The sequence below is a fragment of the Giraffa tippelskirchi genome, chromosome 11 (assembly GCF_054371585.1).
Source record: "Giraffa tippelskirchi isolate mGirTip1 chromosome 11, T2T-mGirTip1v1.2.pri, whole genome shotgun sequence".
Classification (NCBI taxonomy): Eukaryota; Metazoa; Chordata; class Mammalia; order Artiodactyla; family Giraffidae; genus Giraffa; species Giraffa tippelskirchi.
In genome coordinates, this window is record NC_137285.1 from 35,112,592 (window position 1) to 35,131,032 (window position 18,441).

At 39.0% G+C, this 18,441-nt stretch overlaps 2 protein-coding genes across 2 annotated transcripts in view; one reads left to right on the plus strand and one right to left on the minus strand.

Annotated features, from left to right (window-relative positions):
* LOC145527245 (uncharacterized) overlaps positions 1-18,441 on the plus strand; it is a 169,059-nt gene that overhangs the window by 46,837 nt on the left and 103,781 nt on the right. Inside the window, exon 2 of the mRNA XM_081544930.1 lies at positions 17,314-17,507. The gene's annotated coding sequence lies outside the window, so the exon portion shown is untranslated. The remainder of the gene's footprint in view (positions 1-17,313; positions 17,508-18,441) is intronic.
* IL21 (interleukin 21) lies at positions 11,276-18,434 on the minus strand. The gene is made up of 5 exons (XM_081544929.1): positions 18,267-18,434; positions 18,123-18,158; positions 13,337-13,492; positions 11,390-11,467; positions 11,276-11,299 (listed from the first exon to the last, which is right to left on the minus strand). Exons 1-5 carry the CDS (start codon positions 18,432-18,434, stop codon positions 11,276-11,278), a joined length of 462 nt encoding a protein of 153 aa, XP_081401055.1.

An 18,441-nucleotide genomic window follows, 5' to 3' on the forward strand; every position in this document is an offset into this window, starting at 1 on the left:
AAGGTGATCTCAAGAAAATGCTTCAGGAAAATAAAAAGTCATTTCCTAGAAATAAAACAAACAAACAAACCTAATGGAAGAACTTCAATGTCAACCATCATAGAACCCACCAGTAGTTTCAACAAATATTTGAGTTCTTTCCATGTTCAAGGCATCATTCTAGATGCCAGATATATTCAGTTCAGTTCAGTTCAGCCGCTCAGTCGTGTCCAACTCTTTGCGACGCCATGAATTGCAGCACGCCAGGCCTCCCTATCCATCACCAACTCCCAGAGTCCACCCAAACCCATGTCCATCGAGTCGGTGATGCCATCCAACCATCTCATCCTCTGTCGTCCCCTTCTCCTCCTGCCCCCAATCCTTCCCAGCATTAGGGTCTTTTCCAATGAGTCAACTATTCGCATGAGGTGGCCAAAGTATTAGAGTTTCAGCTTCAACATCAGTCCTTCCAATGAACACCCAGGACTGATCTCCTTTAGGATAGATTGGTTGGATATCCTTGCAGTCCAAGGGACTCTCAAGAGTCTTCTCCAACATCACAGTTCAAAAGCATCAAATTTTCGGTGCTCAGCTTTCTTCACCGTCCAACTCTCACATCCATACATGACCACTGGAAAAACCATAGCCTTGAATACACGAACCTTTGTTGGCAGAGTAATGTCTCTGCTGTTAAATATGCTATCTAGGTTGGTCATAACCTTCCTTCCAAGGAGTAAGTGTCTTTTAATTTCATGGCTGCAATCACCATCTACAGTGATTTTGGAGCCCCCAAAAATAAAGTCTGACACTGTTTCCACTGTTTCCCCATCTATTTACCATGAAGTGATGGGACCAGATGCCATGATCTTAGTTTTCTGAATGTTGAGCTTTAAGCCAACTTTTTCACTCTCCTCCTTCACCTTCATCAAGAGGCTCTTTAGTTCTTCTTCACGTTCTGCCATAAGGGTGATGTCATCTGCATATCTGAAGTTATTGATATTTCTCCCAGCAATCTTGATTCCAGCTTGTGTTTCTTCCAGCCCAGCATTTCTCATGATGTACTCTGCATATAAGTTAAATAAGCAGGGTGACAATATACAGCCTTGACGTACTCCTTTTCCTATTTGGAACCAATCTGTTGTTTCATGTCCAGTTCTAACTGTTGCTTCCTGACCTACATACAGGTTTCTCAAGAGACAGGTCAGATGGTCTGGTATTCCCATCTCTTTCAGAATTTTCCACAGTTTCTTGTGATCCACACAGTCAAAGGCTTTGGCGTAGTCAATAAAGCAGAAATAGATGTTTTTCTGGAACTCTCTTGCTTTTTCAATGATCCAGCGGATGTTGGCAATTTGATCTTTGGTTCCTCTGCCTTTTCTAAAACCAGCTTGAACATCTGGAAGTTCACAGTTCATGTATTGCTGAAGCCTGGCTTGGAGAATTTTGATCATTACTTTACTAGCATGTGAGATGAGTGCAATTGTGCAGTAGTTTGAGCATTCTTTGGCATTGCCTTTCTTTGGGATTGGAATAAAAACTGACTTTTTCCAGTCCTGTGACCACTGCTGAGTTTTCCAGATTTGCTGGCATATCAAGTGCAGCACTTTCACAGCATTATCTTTCAGGATTTGAAATAGCTCAACTGGAATTCCATCACCTCCACTAGCTTTGTTCATAGTGATGCTTTCTAAGGCCCACTTGACTTCACATTCCAGGATGTCTGGCTCTAGGTGAGTGATCACACCATCGTGATTATCTGGGTCATGAAGATCTTTTTTGTACAGTTCTTCTGTGTATTCTTGCCACCTCTTCTTAATATCTTCTGCTTCTGTTAGGTCCATACCATTTCTGTCCTTTATCGAGCCCATCTTTGCATGAAATGTTCCCTTGGTATCTCTAATTTTCTTGAAGAGATCTCTAGTCTTTCCCATTCTGTTGTATTCCTCTATTTTTTCGCATTGATCGCTGAGTAAGGCTTTCTTATCTCTCTTTGCTATTCTTTGGAACTCTGCATTCAGATGGGTATATCTTTCCTTTTCTCCTTTGCTTTTCGCTTCTCTTCTCTTCCCAGCTATCTGTAAGGCCTCCTCAGACAGCCATTTTGCTTTTTTGCATTTCTTTTCCATGGGGATAGTCTTGATCCCTGTCTCCTGTACAATGTCACGAACCTCTGTCCATAGTTCGTCAGGCACTCTGTGTATCAGATCTAGTCCCTTAAATCTATTTCTCACTTCCACTGTATAATCACAAGGGATTTGATTTAGGTCATACATGAATGGTATAGTGGTTTTCCCTACTTTCTTCAATTTAAGTCTGAATTTGGCAATAAGGAGTTCATGATCCGAGCCACAGTCTGCTCCCGGTCTTGTTTTTGCTGACTGTATAGAGCTTTTCCATCTTTGGCTGCAAAGAATACAATCAATCTGATTTCGGTGTTGACCATCTGGTGATGTCCATGTGTAGAGTCTTCTCTTGTGTTGTTGGAAGAGGGTGTTTGCTATGACCAGTGTGTTCTCTTGGCAAAACTCTAATAGCCTTTGCCCTGCTTCATTCTGTACTCCAAGGCCAAATTTGCCTGTTATGCCAGGTGTTTCTTGACTTCCTACTTTTGCATTCCAGTCCCCTATAATGAAAAGGGCATCTTTTTTGGGTGTTAGTTCTAATAGGTCTTGTAGGTCTTCATAGAACCATTCAAGTTCAGCTTCTTCAGCATTACTGGTCGGGGCATAGACTTGGATTACCGTGATATTGAATGGTTTGCCTTGGAAACGAACAGAGATCATTCTGTCGTTTTTGAGATTGCATCCAAGTACTGCATTTTGGACTCTGTTGTTGACCATGATGGCAACTCCATTTCTTCTAAGGGATTCCTGCCCACAGTAGTAGATATAGTGGTCATCTGAGTTAAATTCACCCATTCCAGACCATTTTAGTTTGCTGATTCCTAGAATGTTGACGTTCACTCTTGCTATCTCCTGTTTGACCACTTCCAATTTGCCTTGATTCATGGACCTAACATTCCAGGTTCCTATGCAATATTGCTCTTTATAGCATCAGACTTCGCTTCTATCACCAGTCATATCCACAGCTAGGTATTGTTTTTGCTTTGGCTCCATCCCTTCATTTTTTCTGGAGTTTTTTCTCCACTGATCTCCAGTAGCATATTGGGCATCTACTGACCTGGGGAGTTCATCTTTCAATGTCCTATCTTTTTGCCTTTCATGCTGTTCATGGGGTTCTCAAGGCAAGAATACTGAAGTGGTTTGCCATGCCCTTCTCCAGTGGACCACATTCTGTCAGATCTCTCCACCATGACCCGTCCATCTTGGGAGGCCCCACGCAGCATGGCTTAGTTTCTGAGATAGACAAGGCTGTGGTCCGTGTGATCAGATTGGCTAGTTTTCTGTGATTATAGTTTCAGTGTGTCTGCCCTCTGATGCCCTCTCGCAACACCTACCGTCTTACTTGGGTTTCTCTTACCTTGGACCTGGGGTATATCTTCATGGCTGCTCCAGCAAAGTGCAGCCGCTGCTCCTTACCTTGGACAAGGGTTATCTACTCACGGCGGCTCCTCCTGACCTTGAATGTGGAGTAACTCCTCTCGGCCCGCCTGTGCCCATGCAGCCGCCGCTCCTTGGACGTGGGGTAACTCCTCTCAGCCGCTGCCCCTGGCCTTGGGTGCTGGGTAGCTCCTCTCCGCCGCCGCCTGGGGCAGCTCCTCTTGGCCGCTGCCCCCCGGCCTCCAGCCCAGCCAAGAGGAGCCAGATATATAGCAGTGAACAAAAAAGACCAAATCTCTATAGAATTAAGCTTACATTCTACATATAAATTATTAAAATGTATTTGTCCAGAGTGGCAAGTACTACGGAGAAAAATAAAGCAGGGGTATGTATGGAGGGGGTTGCAATTTAAAATTCAGCCTTAGTCAGAGAAGACCTAGTGGAGAGATGACAACTGAACATGGTAATGAAAGAGGTGAGGCAATGGGCCACATGGACATTTGTCAGGAGAACATCCCAAAGGAATGCAAATAGGTGGGATAAAAGTAGAAACAGTGACAAGTGTTATTTTCTTGGGCTCCATAATCACTGCAGATAGTGACTACAGCCATGAAATTCAAAGATCCTTGCTCCTTGGAAGAAAAGCTATGATGAACTTAGACAATGTATTAACAAGCAGAGACATCAGTTTGCCAACAAATGTCCATACAGTCAAAGCTATGGTTTTTCCAGTAGTCATGTACAGATGTGAGAGTTGGACCATAAAGAAGGCTGAGCAATGAAGAATTGATGTTTTCAAACTGTGGTGCTGGAGAAGACTCTTGAGAGTCCCTTGGACAGCAAGGAGATCAAACCAGTCAATCCTGATGGAAATCAACCCTGATTATTCATTGAAAGGGCTGATCCTGAAACTGAAGCTCCAATAATTTGGCCACCTAATGGGAAGAGCCAACTCATTGGAAAAGACCCTGATGCTGGGAAAGATTGAGGGCAAGAGAAGGGGCGACAGAGGATGAAATGGTTCGATGGCCTCACCAACTCAATCAACTTACATTTGAACCAACTCAGGGAGATAGCGAAGGACAGGGAAGCCTAGCATGCTGCAGTCCCTGGGATTGCAAAGGGTTGGACACAACTTAGCAACTGAACAACAACAATATGTCCAAAATGGTAAGTACTATGGGGAAAAATAAAGCAGGGGTGTTGAGGGGTTGCAATTTAAAATACAGCCATAGTCAGAGAAGACCTGGGAGAGAGAAGATGACACCTGAACCTGGTAGTGAAGGAGGCAATAGACCACATGGACATTTGTGGGAAAGCATTCCAAAGGAAGGAAAAAGTGCAGATGATAGGTAGGAATGTGGCTGGAGTGTTGAAAAACAATGACAGTGTGGCTGGAGTTGAGTAGGAAGAGTGAAAACTAGGTTAGAGAGATGAGGGGTAGATGGGACATGGTCTTGTAGCCCCTGTTGTAGGGCTTTGGCTTTGCATGAATGAGGTGTGAGCCTTTGGAAGGTTTTCAGCTGAAAGATGTCATTTTCTGATTAGTTTTTAAAGGATCATTCAGGTTGCTTTATTGCAAATAGATTTTGATGAAAGGCAAGGACTAAAGCAGGGAAACTATTTAAGAAGATATTACCATCATCTGGGTGAAATTTGTAGTGGCCTGGATAAAGTGGGAGCTGGATTCTAGAGATATGTTTTTGAAAACAGTTGTCAGTTATCACTGGCTTTGGTGATAATTAAATTCAATGTGAAAGAGAAAAGTGTCAAGGAAATTTCAATGCATAATCATGTATTTGTGTTTTTGTTGTCATTTCAACAACTTAGTTGCTAAATCGTGTCAGGCTCTTTGCAACTCCAAGGATCGTAGCCTGCTAGGCTCCTCTGTCTGTGGGATTCTCTAGGCAATAATACTGGAATGGGTTGCCATTTCCTTCTCCAAGGAATCTTTGTGACCCAGGGATCAACCCCACATCTCCTGCATTGCAGGTGTATTCTTTACCACTGAGCCAGCTGGGTGTGTTTTGTTCAACTCAATTATGTAAACATCTATTTTCTACTGTGGGTTATCTAACATATATAAGGCACTGTGCTAGTGAAATGCAGTTTCTTCTGCCAAAGAGCTTATATTCTGGGAAGGGAAGCAGACAAATAAATCAATAAATTTGTGTATTATTTGTATATACCATGTTAAGTCTAATAACCAAAGTATGCTCAGTTTCTGAAAGTGTGGAGAGATTAACACTGTCACAGAGATAGAATAAGGCAATGATGGAAATCCTTCTAGAGGAAGTGTTGTCTATGTTGAATATTGATGGACACTTGAGGGGTTTTCTGGGTGCTAAAGAGACAGTGGAAAAATAATAGAGGAGAGGTCACTGCAAGTAAAAACACACAGAGGGATAAAACAAATGTGTTATGTCTAGGAAAATAGAAATAGATTAGATTGGCTGGAATGTGAAGTTCAAAGTGGGAGCTGAGTGGAGCAGACAATAAAGAATTTTCTATCCCCTGCTCCATGCATGGGCTATACAAGGGAGTGGAGAAGGAAATGGCAACCCACCCTAGTATTCTTGCCTGGAGAGTCCCATGAACAGAGGAGCCTGGCGGGCTACAGTCCATGGGGTCACAAGATTCGGACACAACTTAGCAACTAAACCACTACCACCATACAAGGGAGAGCCGGTGAAAAGTTTTAAGCATGGGAGAATTTGATCATACTCAAGTTTTCTAAAACATCACTCTGGTGGCCATGCAGAGATAGATTGGAAAGAGGAGGAGACAAGCAGCTAGAAACCCAACAAAATTTATCACAGCCATTGCTGAGAACCTGAATTAAGGCAAAGGCAGAGGAAATAGAAATGAAAAGATGGACTTAAAAGTTGGAAATAGCAAAGCCCAGTGGCGAATTGGATATAGTGTATGAGAGAGAAAGGGAGAGTCTTGGAGGCTGGGAGATGTGTTCCCATCAATTAAAATTAGAGAACACTGCCATCATAGCATTATTTATGATAGCCAAGATATGAATGTAACCTAAGTGCCCATGAAACAGAGGCACAGATAAAGAAGATACAGTATACAGTGGAATACTACTCAGCCTATAAAAGATGCAATCTTTTTTTTTTCCAGCAACCTGCATAAACTTTGAGAGTATTATGCTAAGTAATATTAAAGTCTGACAGAGAAAGTCAAATACCATATGATTTCACTCAGATGTGCTATAAACAGAAAAAGAAGCAAACCAAAGCCAAAATAAATGATCAAGTCAAACCAAACAGAAACAGAAACATAGGTATAGAGGAAGGAGCAGTGGTACTGAAATGGAAAAGGCAGGAGGGGGAGGGTGAATTGGGTAATGGGGATCAAATGTATGGTGACAGATGGAAACTAAATTTTTGGTGGTGAGCATACTACAGGTTATACATAAGTCAAAATATATTATTGTGCACATGAAATATAAAATGTTATAAACCTGTATTACCTCAATAAAAATAAATCAAAAAAGAAAATTTAAAAAAATAGAGATGATGAAGATCAGGGAGAGCTGGAAAACAAAGAAGGTTGTGGAAGTTGGGGAAAGTGATGAGATCAATTTTGGCACGTGAGATAAAGGTGAAGAGCCTGGAGGATAAACATTAATGTCTCCCATAAGGGCCTGGAAATTAGTAGAGAGGAATAGCCTGTATCTGTAGATTTAGGGGTCGGTGACATGTACAGGGGTATCTAAAACAACAGGAACTTATTTGACTGTTGAGGGAAAAGATTTACAGTGAAAAGGTGCCCAGGGATAGAATCCTCAAGAACTTCATCTTCCAAGCAGAGCCACAGGAAAGCAAACCAACAACTGACACTGAGAATATATGGTCAGAGAGGTAAACAAGCAGGAGGATAAAGAGCAGCCTCCACAGTCAAAGAAGGAAAGGAGAGAGTAATCAAAGGAAAGTTCACAATGAGATCAAGTGAAATAAGGTTTTAGACATATTTGTGAGCTGGGTAATTTGGAGGTCATTGTTGATCAGAGAAAGGACAGTTTTAATGATACACTGGTAATATGTGGTTTGGGTAGAAATCAGATGATAATGGTTTGAAGTGGATAAGAGGTGAGATTGTCTAGACACATGTGTAGACTACTCTTTCAGTGAGCTTGACTTCACATGAATACCCAAACCTCCCTTTTCCACATGAGGTGAGGCCATGCCCACACTAACCTGTGGACTAGAGTAGATGGAGGTAGATATTGAAAGCAGCTGAGTGTTTTGAGCTGAGAGTGAAGTGGAGAAGTGACTCCGGTAAGCCAGATAGGGGAGTTTATGAGGGTCTCCAAAATTAAGGGGCCAGAGCCAGTGTCTGAAGCTGGATTAGGGAAGCAAGACAGACATCTAGGTAGGGAGTTTGTAGGCAGGTCCTTGAGAAGAATGAGATCGTGTGTGCTGCTGGGTCTGAAGTTCAAGGGTTTGATCAGGGGCCCAGGTTCAGTGGGGAAAGAGGGGAACTAATAAACTGAGAGAATCAGTAGGGTGGCCTGGCTATCATGTTAAGTCTCAGGACACATTAGTAGAAGGAGGGCAGTTTGAGAGCAGAGACTAGTAGGTGATGGGGTTTTATATATAAAGATTTCAGAGAGAGACTGGTTCCAAGTGCTATAATCTGGTACATGGCCATGGGAGTGATCTGATGATAGGGTAAAAGATGCCCATGTTTGAAACTGAGGCCCTCAAGTTTCTGGGAAGCTATAGTGTTGGTGGAATCCTCTTCATGGTCACTGAAGTCACCCCGGGTGATGGAATAAATTTGATTCAGGAAAAGAACATGCCTGAGTCCTCGGTGAACATGGAGGAGTGTTCAGGAGATGACAATCATCAATAAAAAGTAAGCGGACTGCAAAGCTAGAGGGAACAAACTTCAAAGGAGAAATGAGTTTTGTGCAAGAATATGCATGCAATAGGCATTAGGAAGGATATCTTCAGTTGCTCTTGGACCTGCCATACATCTGGGAGAGCCGCACAGGAAGTGGTGTCCTTGAAGTAGGGACAAGAAGTGGAAAGTCCTATTTCAGTGAAAGTATGTGAGGAGAAAAGATTGTCTTTATTACATACATGTAAAAATTTCATGCTCTTAGAAACTAAGGATCATCTTTTATTTTCTACTGAGACTGTTAAATTACAGGTTTCCAGGGAATCACAAAAGACAGTTGTACTGACTGGGTAGTATTTAATATGACCAGGTCTTAAATAAGAAGCCATGAACATAAACATTTAAAACCAAATATATAATAAATAATCATTAAGTTATAAAGTACATAATTCATATTAAAGCTAAATTTTCAGATGCAAATGTAATAATACAATAGAGCAATAATATAGAATAATAATGCTATAATTTTATGTGTCCAAAGAAGACACTTTCAGCTAAAATGGTAAAAATCATGATTAATTTTCCCTGAACCCCCATGACCTAGAGAAACCTTTCTTTTTTCTTCCTGCTTTCTTTCTTTCCTTCCTTTCTTCCTTTCTTTCTCCCTTCTTTCTTTTTTCCTTCTTTCCCAGTTTTTTTTTTTTTTTAAACATTTCCCTTGTTCCTGCAGCAAGTGTCGCTAAAAATGCTGTTGAAATAATGTTGAATAAATGATCGGTTCGGTAGAAAGTTTTACTCAGAGTTGTGGCCAGATGTTCCTGTGAGAGTATCCAGAACTTTAGAGACTCATAGACATATAAAGCTCAAAAAAGATAGAATATTCCTTAGAGACTAAGTCCAATACCCTCATTCTACAGATAAAGAGATGGAAACCAAAAAAATTTAAGCAAGTGACCATAACTTCATATCCAGTGAGATATCAGGTCTCCTGTATCACCATCCATAGGTGAACAGCAATTGTGATAGGTCAGCCCCAGATCCTTTTGGAGGGCTGGTCTTGAACACAGAGTAGTGAAGATGGAGCAGTTTGAGTCTCACTTCTTCAAAAATCTTGTATATTCTGATGTACTGCTTTCCTTGGGATGTTACCAGCATCTTTACCTGAGTCTCTAAACTCAGTTTAAAACTTGCCCCATTAAATTATTTTTACTTTTAAGGTAGAATTTCTGGTCAAAAGGATTAAAACAGAGATTTTTAACAGTAAACACACCAAAATAAATACATTGTTTTAAATATAAAATCACAGTGTCAAAGAAACCAACAACTATAAAGCCAGAAATGAGAAATAAGGACTCCATCTTTCCCAAGTCAAATTCATGCTCACTTTCCACTTTTTTCCAACAACCTGGCCTAATGCTGAGGCAGGCTTTAGATGCATATTAGGATCATGATGCAAATGATTTCCTTGTAATAACATTTTAAAAATTTAAAACAGAACACCCTGTTTCTGATGATCACACATCTCATTGAGAATTGATGAAATACTGATTCCTAACATACATTTTAGAATGATAATTATCTATACTTGTTCAAGAAATATTTTTAAGTAGATCATTTTCTTCTTGAGAATGTAAAGCATTTTCCATACAACGTCCTCTTGCGCATTCACAGCTACTTTAACAATAAGAGATTTTCAAATAGCTTATAACATTCTAGTGAAAAATTAATTTTTCTAGCGTTTTTAACTTTATATTTAAATAAACTGCTGGCCTTGATATGAAATGGCAGTTAGAGCAGGTTGCTTGTTGTTACTGCCCGTGATTGACAGTAAAGATTGGGACGCTTATGCAAACGTCTGTTTTCTGCTAGGAGTCCTGGACTCCTGATTTGTCTTCTGATCTTGACTTTGTATAGGTGACTGATTTGCCTTATGCAGAGCATACAAACACGAAATGTCTGTCTGTTTAAAAAGCAGAAAGAAAAGAAGAAGGAAACAGACATTTGGCATCATTAGCTCGCTCCCATACAGTCTTTATAACAATTTAAGAAGAGAGCTACAAGATTTTTTAAAATTCTGTTTAGTTCCAGAAGACCATCTAATGTGTGTCCCTCTTCTGATTTTAATTGCCATTTCCAAAGGCTTAGAATGTTAACTTATAAAGGGACTTGAGTTGGGGAAGGTACTATCATACCCATTTAGAGGAAAAAAGTCCAGAAGAGTCTATTCCGTAAATACATTCATATGTATAGTATTAAAATATTTTTGACAGATTCCAATAAAGACGTCAAAATTTTGGGAGCCATCTGGTAAAGCTATCCCCCAGGTACATAAATAAATCATATATTTATATGTTAGACATTCTGAGATTAAAAAAAAAAACAACCTCTTCAGATATCGATTTTAAACACTTAGTTTTCTTTTCCTTAAAAGTACAAAGGCTTCAGCTTTTATTTTCACCCTATGCTTCTATATTTTTCAGATTGAGTGAAGGTATTACACCCTTTAAGTTCTGATCATCAGAAACCTCATTCTTTTTTGCAATCAAGATCAAGGTTAATATAAGATCAACAAATTCCCAAACTGAATTTTTGGTTAAAATTTTTAAGCTTCTCCAAGAAGTGTCATAGGTGAGCAGTAAGATAAAGTAAAAACTTTAGAAGCCATAGAAATCTATAACATAAGAAATCAGACTCAAATTGAGTAGAAAATTTTTTCAAGTTAACTAAACAGAGCATGTAGATCAAACCGAAGTACTGCATAGTGATTTTGGAGAAATAATCCTAACCTTGAACACTCAGCTGAGTGTTCCCCCCATCACTAATACATTGTACTCATCCACTTGGAACACCAAGAAGTGAGTTTCACTGCTGTGTTAAAGTATGCAATATAGTGTCCAGCTTCAAGTGAGATCTTCAGGAACCTTCATATCCCATGTGTTCTAGGACAGATGCTGATGAATCATCTGTGAAAATAGAATATCATGAGTGACTTCTACTTAAGAAGCCATCTGGGTAAGGATGAAATAGAAAATCAAATGTAATTTGTTATATACCTTTTGGATGAGTGATTTCAGTCTTTCTAGGTATTCCTTGGGTGGTTTTTTCTCATAAGAATCACAAGAAGGACATGTCTAGAAATCAATGAAAGAGAAATAATTTTCTCTAAAACTTTTTTCCTACTCAATAAAATGTTCATTCAAATTTTATGTTTTCTAATTAGAGACATAAATCATGTTCACTGAAAAAAAATTGAGAAACTCATGAAATAGTTTAGAAAATAACAGTGAGAAAAATCACTTGACATCCTAATCTCGGAGATAATAACTGCAATATTTTGATATGTGTCCTCCTGGTAATTTTTTTCTTTGCATTTATGTTTACACTGGTTATTAATTTGCCTTTTCTACACTTAACATATCACAAGCATTTCCTACATATTAAATATTCTTCAAAAATATAGCCCATAATGGTTGCTTTGTATTCATACATAGGATTGAAGTGTTACTATTTTTGGACACATAGATTGCTCCTAACTTTTCACTATTGTATACAGTGCTGCAGTGAACATCTCTGAGTAATTTTTCATATACTTCTTTATTTTATTTAATAAACTACTAAAAGTAGAATTAATAAATTGAGTTAAAAGGATAAAATATTTTAAGGTTTTTGAAGTACATTATTAAACTATTTTATCTCTATTCACATAGAACATTCTTGCCATTATTGGGCATTGTTAAAATTTTTTAATTGGAAAAAAATAGGATTTCTTTTCTTATCTTGCATTTATTTGTTCATGAGGAGATTAAACAATTCTTTATATGTGTATTGTCCACTTATATTTCTTTTTTTTTAAAAAAATCTTTTTTATGTTTTGTATCCTATTCCTATTGCAATACCAAACACCAGACCATTGCTTGCTATTTAGCATCTCTAATGCCAGTTTGATGTTGTGGTGAGAGATATTTGAAAGATAAGAAATTTAAGTTCTAATTCTCATTCTGGCACTTAATATTTGTGGGGCTTGGGACAAGTCACTTAACATCCTTGGTCTCACTTTCCTATCTATCAAATGAAGGTGCTTCACTGAATAGTTCTAAGTTCAGTGCCAGTACTACTGTTTTGTTTCTTTGACATTTGTTTCAGAGATAGGCTCAGCTCTTTTCTTCCTGAGAAAAATTTTGGAGAGATACTTTTCACATTCTAACCTTGCCAAGCAATCAAAGGAAATAAAATCATTTTGATATTGTAATTAAGAGTTCATTTGCTCACATGTGCAGTCCCTTAGAAGAGAGAGACAAAAAAGTCTAGTAATTTATCTTATGTGTTCATCCACTGGTTTTGATTAGTGCTTGAATTACTCACGAGATTATCAGCATTGAGCAATGCTCAATGCTCAGCTCAACTCATGAGCTGAGTTAGCATAAGAGGAAACATACAAAAGGTTCTCAGGACCCCCAAAACTAGGGAATATTGAAATTCCCTAGCCAAATAATGGGATCTATCACTTTAAATGTAGTATTGACTCTGCAATTATATAGGACGGTAATATTCTTTAAAAGAGAAAGGCAGAGATTGAGATTTATCCTGGTGTCTTGAAGGCTGTCTCTTTTCTTCTAGGAAAGCTAGGGTCTAGCTCTTGTTAATAAAATTGCAAGTTATATGTGATCATATAATGAGAGGAGAATATTTTTTAATTCTTAAGTCACAGTTGGATCCTCTGCCTAATGACTTCCTCACCTCAGAAAGCTATATTAACTTATTTCAGCTACCAGAGACCATTAGCAAATTCTAATTGGCTGTTAGTACTTTCAAGTCTGTGGACTAAAAAGAGGTGACTTCACTTCTCAAAACACCCTATATGATAAGGCGTAACATGTAACTGGAAGGAAGGCACTGGAGGCTCTACGTGTGTGTGTGTGTGTGTGTGTGTGTGAAATTGTGTAATGTAATAGATATAGTTAATAAGTACAAATAAGATGGATGACAAACGACAGTCTTACTAGTTCATGTTTCTGTCTTCTCCCTGCATTTGTGGGAGGTAGTTTCCTCTTCAGCTGTTTAGTTAATATGTTGATTATCTTTTCATTGTCTCCATTATTTGCTGACTTTAGTTGAACCTTCTGAAAACATGAAAAAGCTGACCGCTCACAGTGTCTCTGAAAGAGAAATTATTTGTGTGCAGGTTAATGAAAGTAATTCAGAAAGTAAAAATTACCTTCCCAATCCTTTTTTCCTGCAGTGCCTTGGATCACATTCATTTCAGTAGACAAATGAGGAATGATTCATGTCCTACTTAATCTTTGGGCTGAAGAGGAGACTCTTATCATGTGAAATTTCCCCATGTTAGGGGCGAGAGGACGTTTCCTTGTCTCACAGACAAGAAGATGGAGCCTCACTTTGCCACAGTTCTGTCTTCCTATGTCATTTTGAGGTTTGAGTGTTGGGCAGAACTCTTGGTCTTTCTGGGAGGGTTAGTTTGGTTGTAGAACACACTTTATAAATCATGACACTCTAAGAGTTACATTATGGCTTGTGGCAGCTTTGGGCGAGTTATGCTGTGGTGTGTTAGTCATTCAGTCGTGTCCGACTCTTTGTGACCCCATGGACTTTAGCCCACCAGGCTCCTCTGTTCATGGAATTCTCCAGGCAAGAATACTGGAATGGTAGCCATTTCCTTCTCTAGGGGATCTTCCCAACCCAGGAATCAACCCTGGGTCTCCTGCATTACAGACAAATTCCTTACCATCTGAGCCACCAGGGAAGCCCCTATGCTGTGGTAGTCTGATTAAAAATTGTTTCATTTGTTGGTTTCTCTCTTCAGTATACATAGGAGTCTTTAATAGTGACATACATGTCTTGAACAGCACCTTTCCTGTACAATGCCTGGCATAATGAAAGCTAGTGAATGCTCAACAAATATTTGCAGAGTGGACAAATGAATTAAGTGAGTTTAAAACTCCTCCTTTGGGGAAATGAAGTGGGTGCCTACCTCGGATGGTACATTCCAAACTAAGATTCAGTCCACCTGCCATAGACCATGCGTGACTTTTCTAAAATCCCATTCACACTCTCAAGTCAGTCAGGGTGGGATCTGCCTGAATCAAGTGGTTGAGGAACAGAATTTGAGATGTGCCCTCCCCACCCCCGCACCCACAAGGGAGTGAAGACTGTCCCTTATAAAGTAAGAGTAATGTCTCAGAGCATGGAGAATTGGGCAGATCATGGATCAAAAACTTGATTCTTGGTTTAGTCAAATAACCAGTGGCTAGTGAACAAATCAGAATCTTAGCAATTGAACTGAAAATGATATGGAATTCACTGGAAGAACCAAATGTATACTGACTTGTTGGAATCATTTTCATGCTGATCTGAGAACTTGTATTCAGGTTAATTTTTTCTTTCAGCAAATGTCTGTAAATGATGCTATTTTCCCCCACCCCCGACAAAGTTGCTATATCTTCATTTCACCAATGTGCATGAAGCTACTGCCATGTATCTAGAAGCTGCAACTTCTCTCAGTTCCTACAAGACCCATCATATATACAACAATATTACCTGAATCTTCCCATGGACAATCAGCTGAAAATAGCATCTGGCCTGCTTTGCATTTTCCAGCCTATATGCTTACCCAATATGAATGTTGGTTAATAACATGCACCTTTAAGACACAACCCCATCAGATTTGCTTTGCATACGTAGCCACAAGCCGAGAACCAGCTTATCTGGTTTCCTTATATCAGAGCAGCTTGCCTGTCATAAGGGTGAAATAATGTCCTTTACATATGTTTGCCAAAATGCTTATTTAATAGAAACTATTTATAAATGTTAATTATAGCACTTTTTTTTCCTTGAAAACCACATGTTCATGTTTGTAGAAGTTTTTTCTTTTCTCTTCTTTTTGACCACAACCGGCTTAACTTACTGGAAAAAAATAATATTCATATTTAAAGAGGTAAATTTTCCAGCTGAAACTGAAAACACTAACTGCTTCATCCGCGATGATCTGAGAAACCAGCATTTCTCACAGAGGCCCATTTTGCTGAGTTAACATTAACATGTGTATGTTGAAAGAAAATTAGGTTCCAAAGAAGTGTAGGGGCCTACGAAATGAACTCCCTCAAGACAGTATTGCCGAGAGTGGTCAAGACAAGTGAGCAAAGATTTTGCACCTGAGAAAGCCTTTCTGAATACCTCTGAATGGCATCTGGACACCGATGCCCCTACTGATGCGGCTGTGCTATCTCTACTGTGCTTCCTTGCGCACCTGTGTCAATACACAGTGGAATTTTGCTTTGTGCTTTCTGCAAGCAGCACAGCTGTCCCTGGTAGTCTGTGGTCCAGGACAAACAGCTGCTGGATTCGGCTTCAGATGCACGTCAAAGGCAGCCTCAAACAGGAAAAGAAGCAGAGAAGCTGCCCTGCTAACTGCTTTAAGGATGCATTGAGACGGGGAGTAGAGAGGTTAATCTTGATTCGGGCTGCTGCAGGTGCCCTGTTACTCAGGATGACCCTGAGTTCATGTGCAGCACCACCGTCTGGGAGCAGAACCACTGCTTTCCTTTGCTGTGCCTTGCAGACTCAGAGGGCAAGGCTTTGCTTCCCTCTTCCTTTAACACCTGGAAGCATTAGTTTTGCAGAATAGAGGAAGCAGTAAGGCAATCAAAAGCAAGAGTAACCACTCTTCTCTTTAGCCAGAGAACAGTCAAGTGTTGCTTTTGCAAGTAGGTGCACTTGGCTTTGTTGATTGCAATTGAATATTTGAAAATACTTGCCTCCTTACAGTTTCCTTTTGACCTATATAGTTTTTTTTTTTTTTCCAAAGAAAGCCCTGGCCATTCACACTAGGAAGTTTTGCCAGTGGGGTAAAATTACCTTTGTCCCGCTTACAAACTAGGTTTATATCAGGGTTTCTCAGTAGTAGCACTGTTGACATTTGTTGTTAGGACTGTCCTGTGCATTCTAGAATGTTGAGTAGCATCCCTGGCCTCTACCTACTAGATGCCAATAGAAACCTACACACATACAACTGTGGCAACCAGAAAGTTTTCCAGATAATCCCAAATGTTCTCAGAGGGCAAAGTCACCACCAGATGAGGACCACTGGTTATATAATTAGAAAGAGAAAGAAAGATACTTGATGAGGCCAATTAGCAACCTTAGATAATCACTGTCAACATTTATATGCAACATTTTAATGAATTTATTTTCACTGAACTTTTTAATCTTTTAAAATCTCTGATAGACTCTGCTTTGATGCAAGTCCTGAAAAACTTGATATAACACTACTGTGACCTTGATCTATTTTCTTCTCTCCTGGGTTTGCCTGCCAGCATGGCTTAAAAATCTTAGTTATACCATTATTCACTTGTATCATAGCTAGCATTGCTTGATCTGATTACTAGATAGATACAATCTCACTGAGACAAAATCCTGTCATTATGATATAAGATAAAAAACATCTGCTTTAACAAAGCATATGAAGAGAGTACCCACTGGATCAACTAAAGTTAGAAATGGGATATCTTTCTTATTTTGCAAGTCATAGACTGCAGCTAAGAAACTTCAGAAAGAACTCTAACCACAGCAGTTAGACAAAGGACATGAGATGCTGAAAAATACATGTTTTGATAATTAGGACATTAAGAAACAGTCTTACTTTTTGAAAAAGTCTTTCCAATAAGCTGAATGTGCTACTTTCATTTTAGATGCTGCTTATTAGAAAAGGACTTAGTAAATGAGAGTGGTTAGGTTCAGAGACAGAGAGTGAATTTTAGAGAAAAGCAATAGTTGTGACTCATTCACTTTCTAAACTTTTACACAGTCATTTACGATAACTGTTTTCTTTGCAATGTATCTTCATAAGTCTCCCCTTTGTAGTGTCCTAATTACTGGTAGTACTTTTATAGTTATTCTAATTTATGCAGTTAAAGCTCTGTGACAGTGAAACTGTTTCCCCCAAATGCATTTATACCCTCAGGATACCAAAACTTAAGACTAGATAGAAGTTACCAAGGGAAAGATCAGCTCACAGTACTCTTGAACTACACACTACACCTCTTCTTCCTGGGACCTCATGGATTTAAATGGCTTAAGAGAATGGGATGAGTTGTTGAAAATTGTCCTTTCAAAAGACCTCACCGAAGGCCAAAGACGAGACCCATTCAGGCCAAGGTATATGGGAATTATATTCTAAAGAATAGCCTTGATTTCCGCACCAGTATTCCTCCATGCTGTTCTGCAATCTATTCTTTCTTTCCTTCTCTTTTTATTCCTTCTTTCTCTCTTTCTCTCCCTTTTACCGTCCCTTCCTTTCTGCCTTTCTTTCTTTCTTTCTTTCTCCCTTCCTTTCTAATTATCAAAAACTGAATCCTGTTTCTATGGTTTGTGTCTATGTTTCATAGATTTACAAAGAAGCCTCAAGAACTTTTATGCACAGACTCTTAAAATGTAATTACTTGATCATTGTTCAGAAAATGATCATAGTATAGATTTATTTTCTAGTTTTGTTTTTCTGTCTCAACAGTACTAATTGGGAGTACTCTTAGAGATACTTGAAGATAAAAATATATAAGGTATGTAGTGTTTTATAGGTTGGCTTGTTGGTAAATCAATGAATATTTGGGCAAATTAGAAATAACTATATAGTAAATGTATTTATTAAATAACTAAGTATTAAACCACAAAATTCATTGATACTATTTCTAAATAATCATGTTAATCCTCCCTTAATTGGATTTAAAAACTTTTATCAAATGCATTTTCACAAACAAATTCAACTGGTCTTACCTTTACATCTTCTGGAGCTGGCAGAAATTCAGGATCCTAGAGCAAAAGAAAATTAGTTCTGAGTTATTTTAATAAGTCAAAAAGCTCCTTTTATAGTAACTGAAGAATATTATTTGAATTGTGTTGTGCCAAGTATGGCCTTACCAAGTCATTCACATAGTTTTTCAGCTGATCAACAATGTCTATAAGTTGACGCAGTCTAATAAAGAGGCGATCTTGCCCTTGGAAGCTTGACTTATGGGCCACTGTCCCAGAGAAGATGACCATCAGGCAAATGACTATTCTCTCCATGTTGCCAGGAGTGGATCTCATAAGTGCC

Coding starts and splice junctions, on each gene's coding strand:
- IL21 (XM_081544929.1), bottom strand. CDS start 18,434: ATGAGATCCACTCCTGGCAACATGGAGAGAATAGTCATTTGCCTGATG. Junction 18,159..18,266: donor AAAACTATGTGAATGACTTG/GTAAGGCCATAC, acceptor CTTTTGCTCTAG/GATCCTGAATTTCTGCCAGC. Junction 11,300..11,389: donor TGAAATCACTCATCCAAAAG/GTATATAACAAA, acceptor CTATTTTCACAG/ATGATTCATCAGCATCTGTC.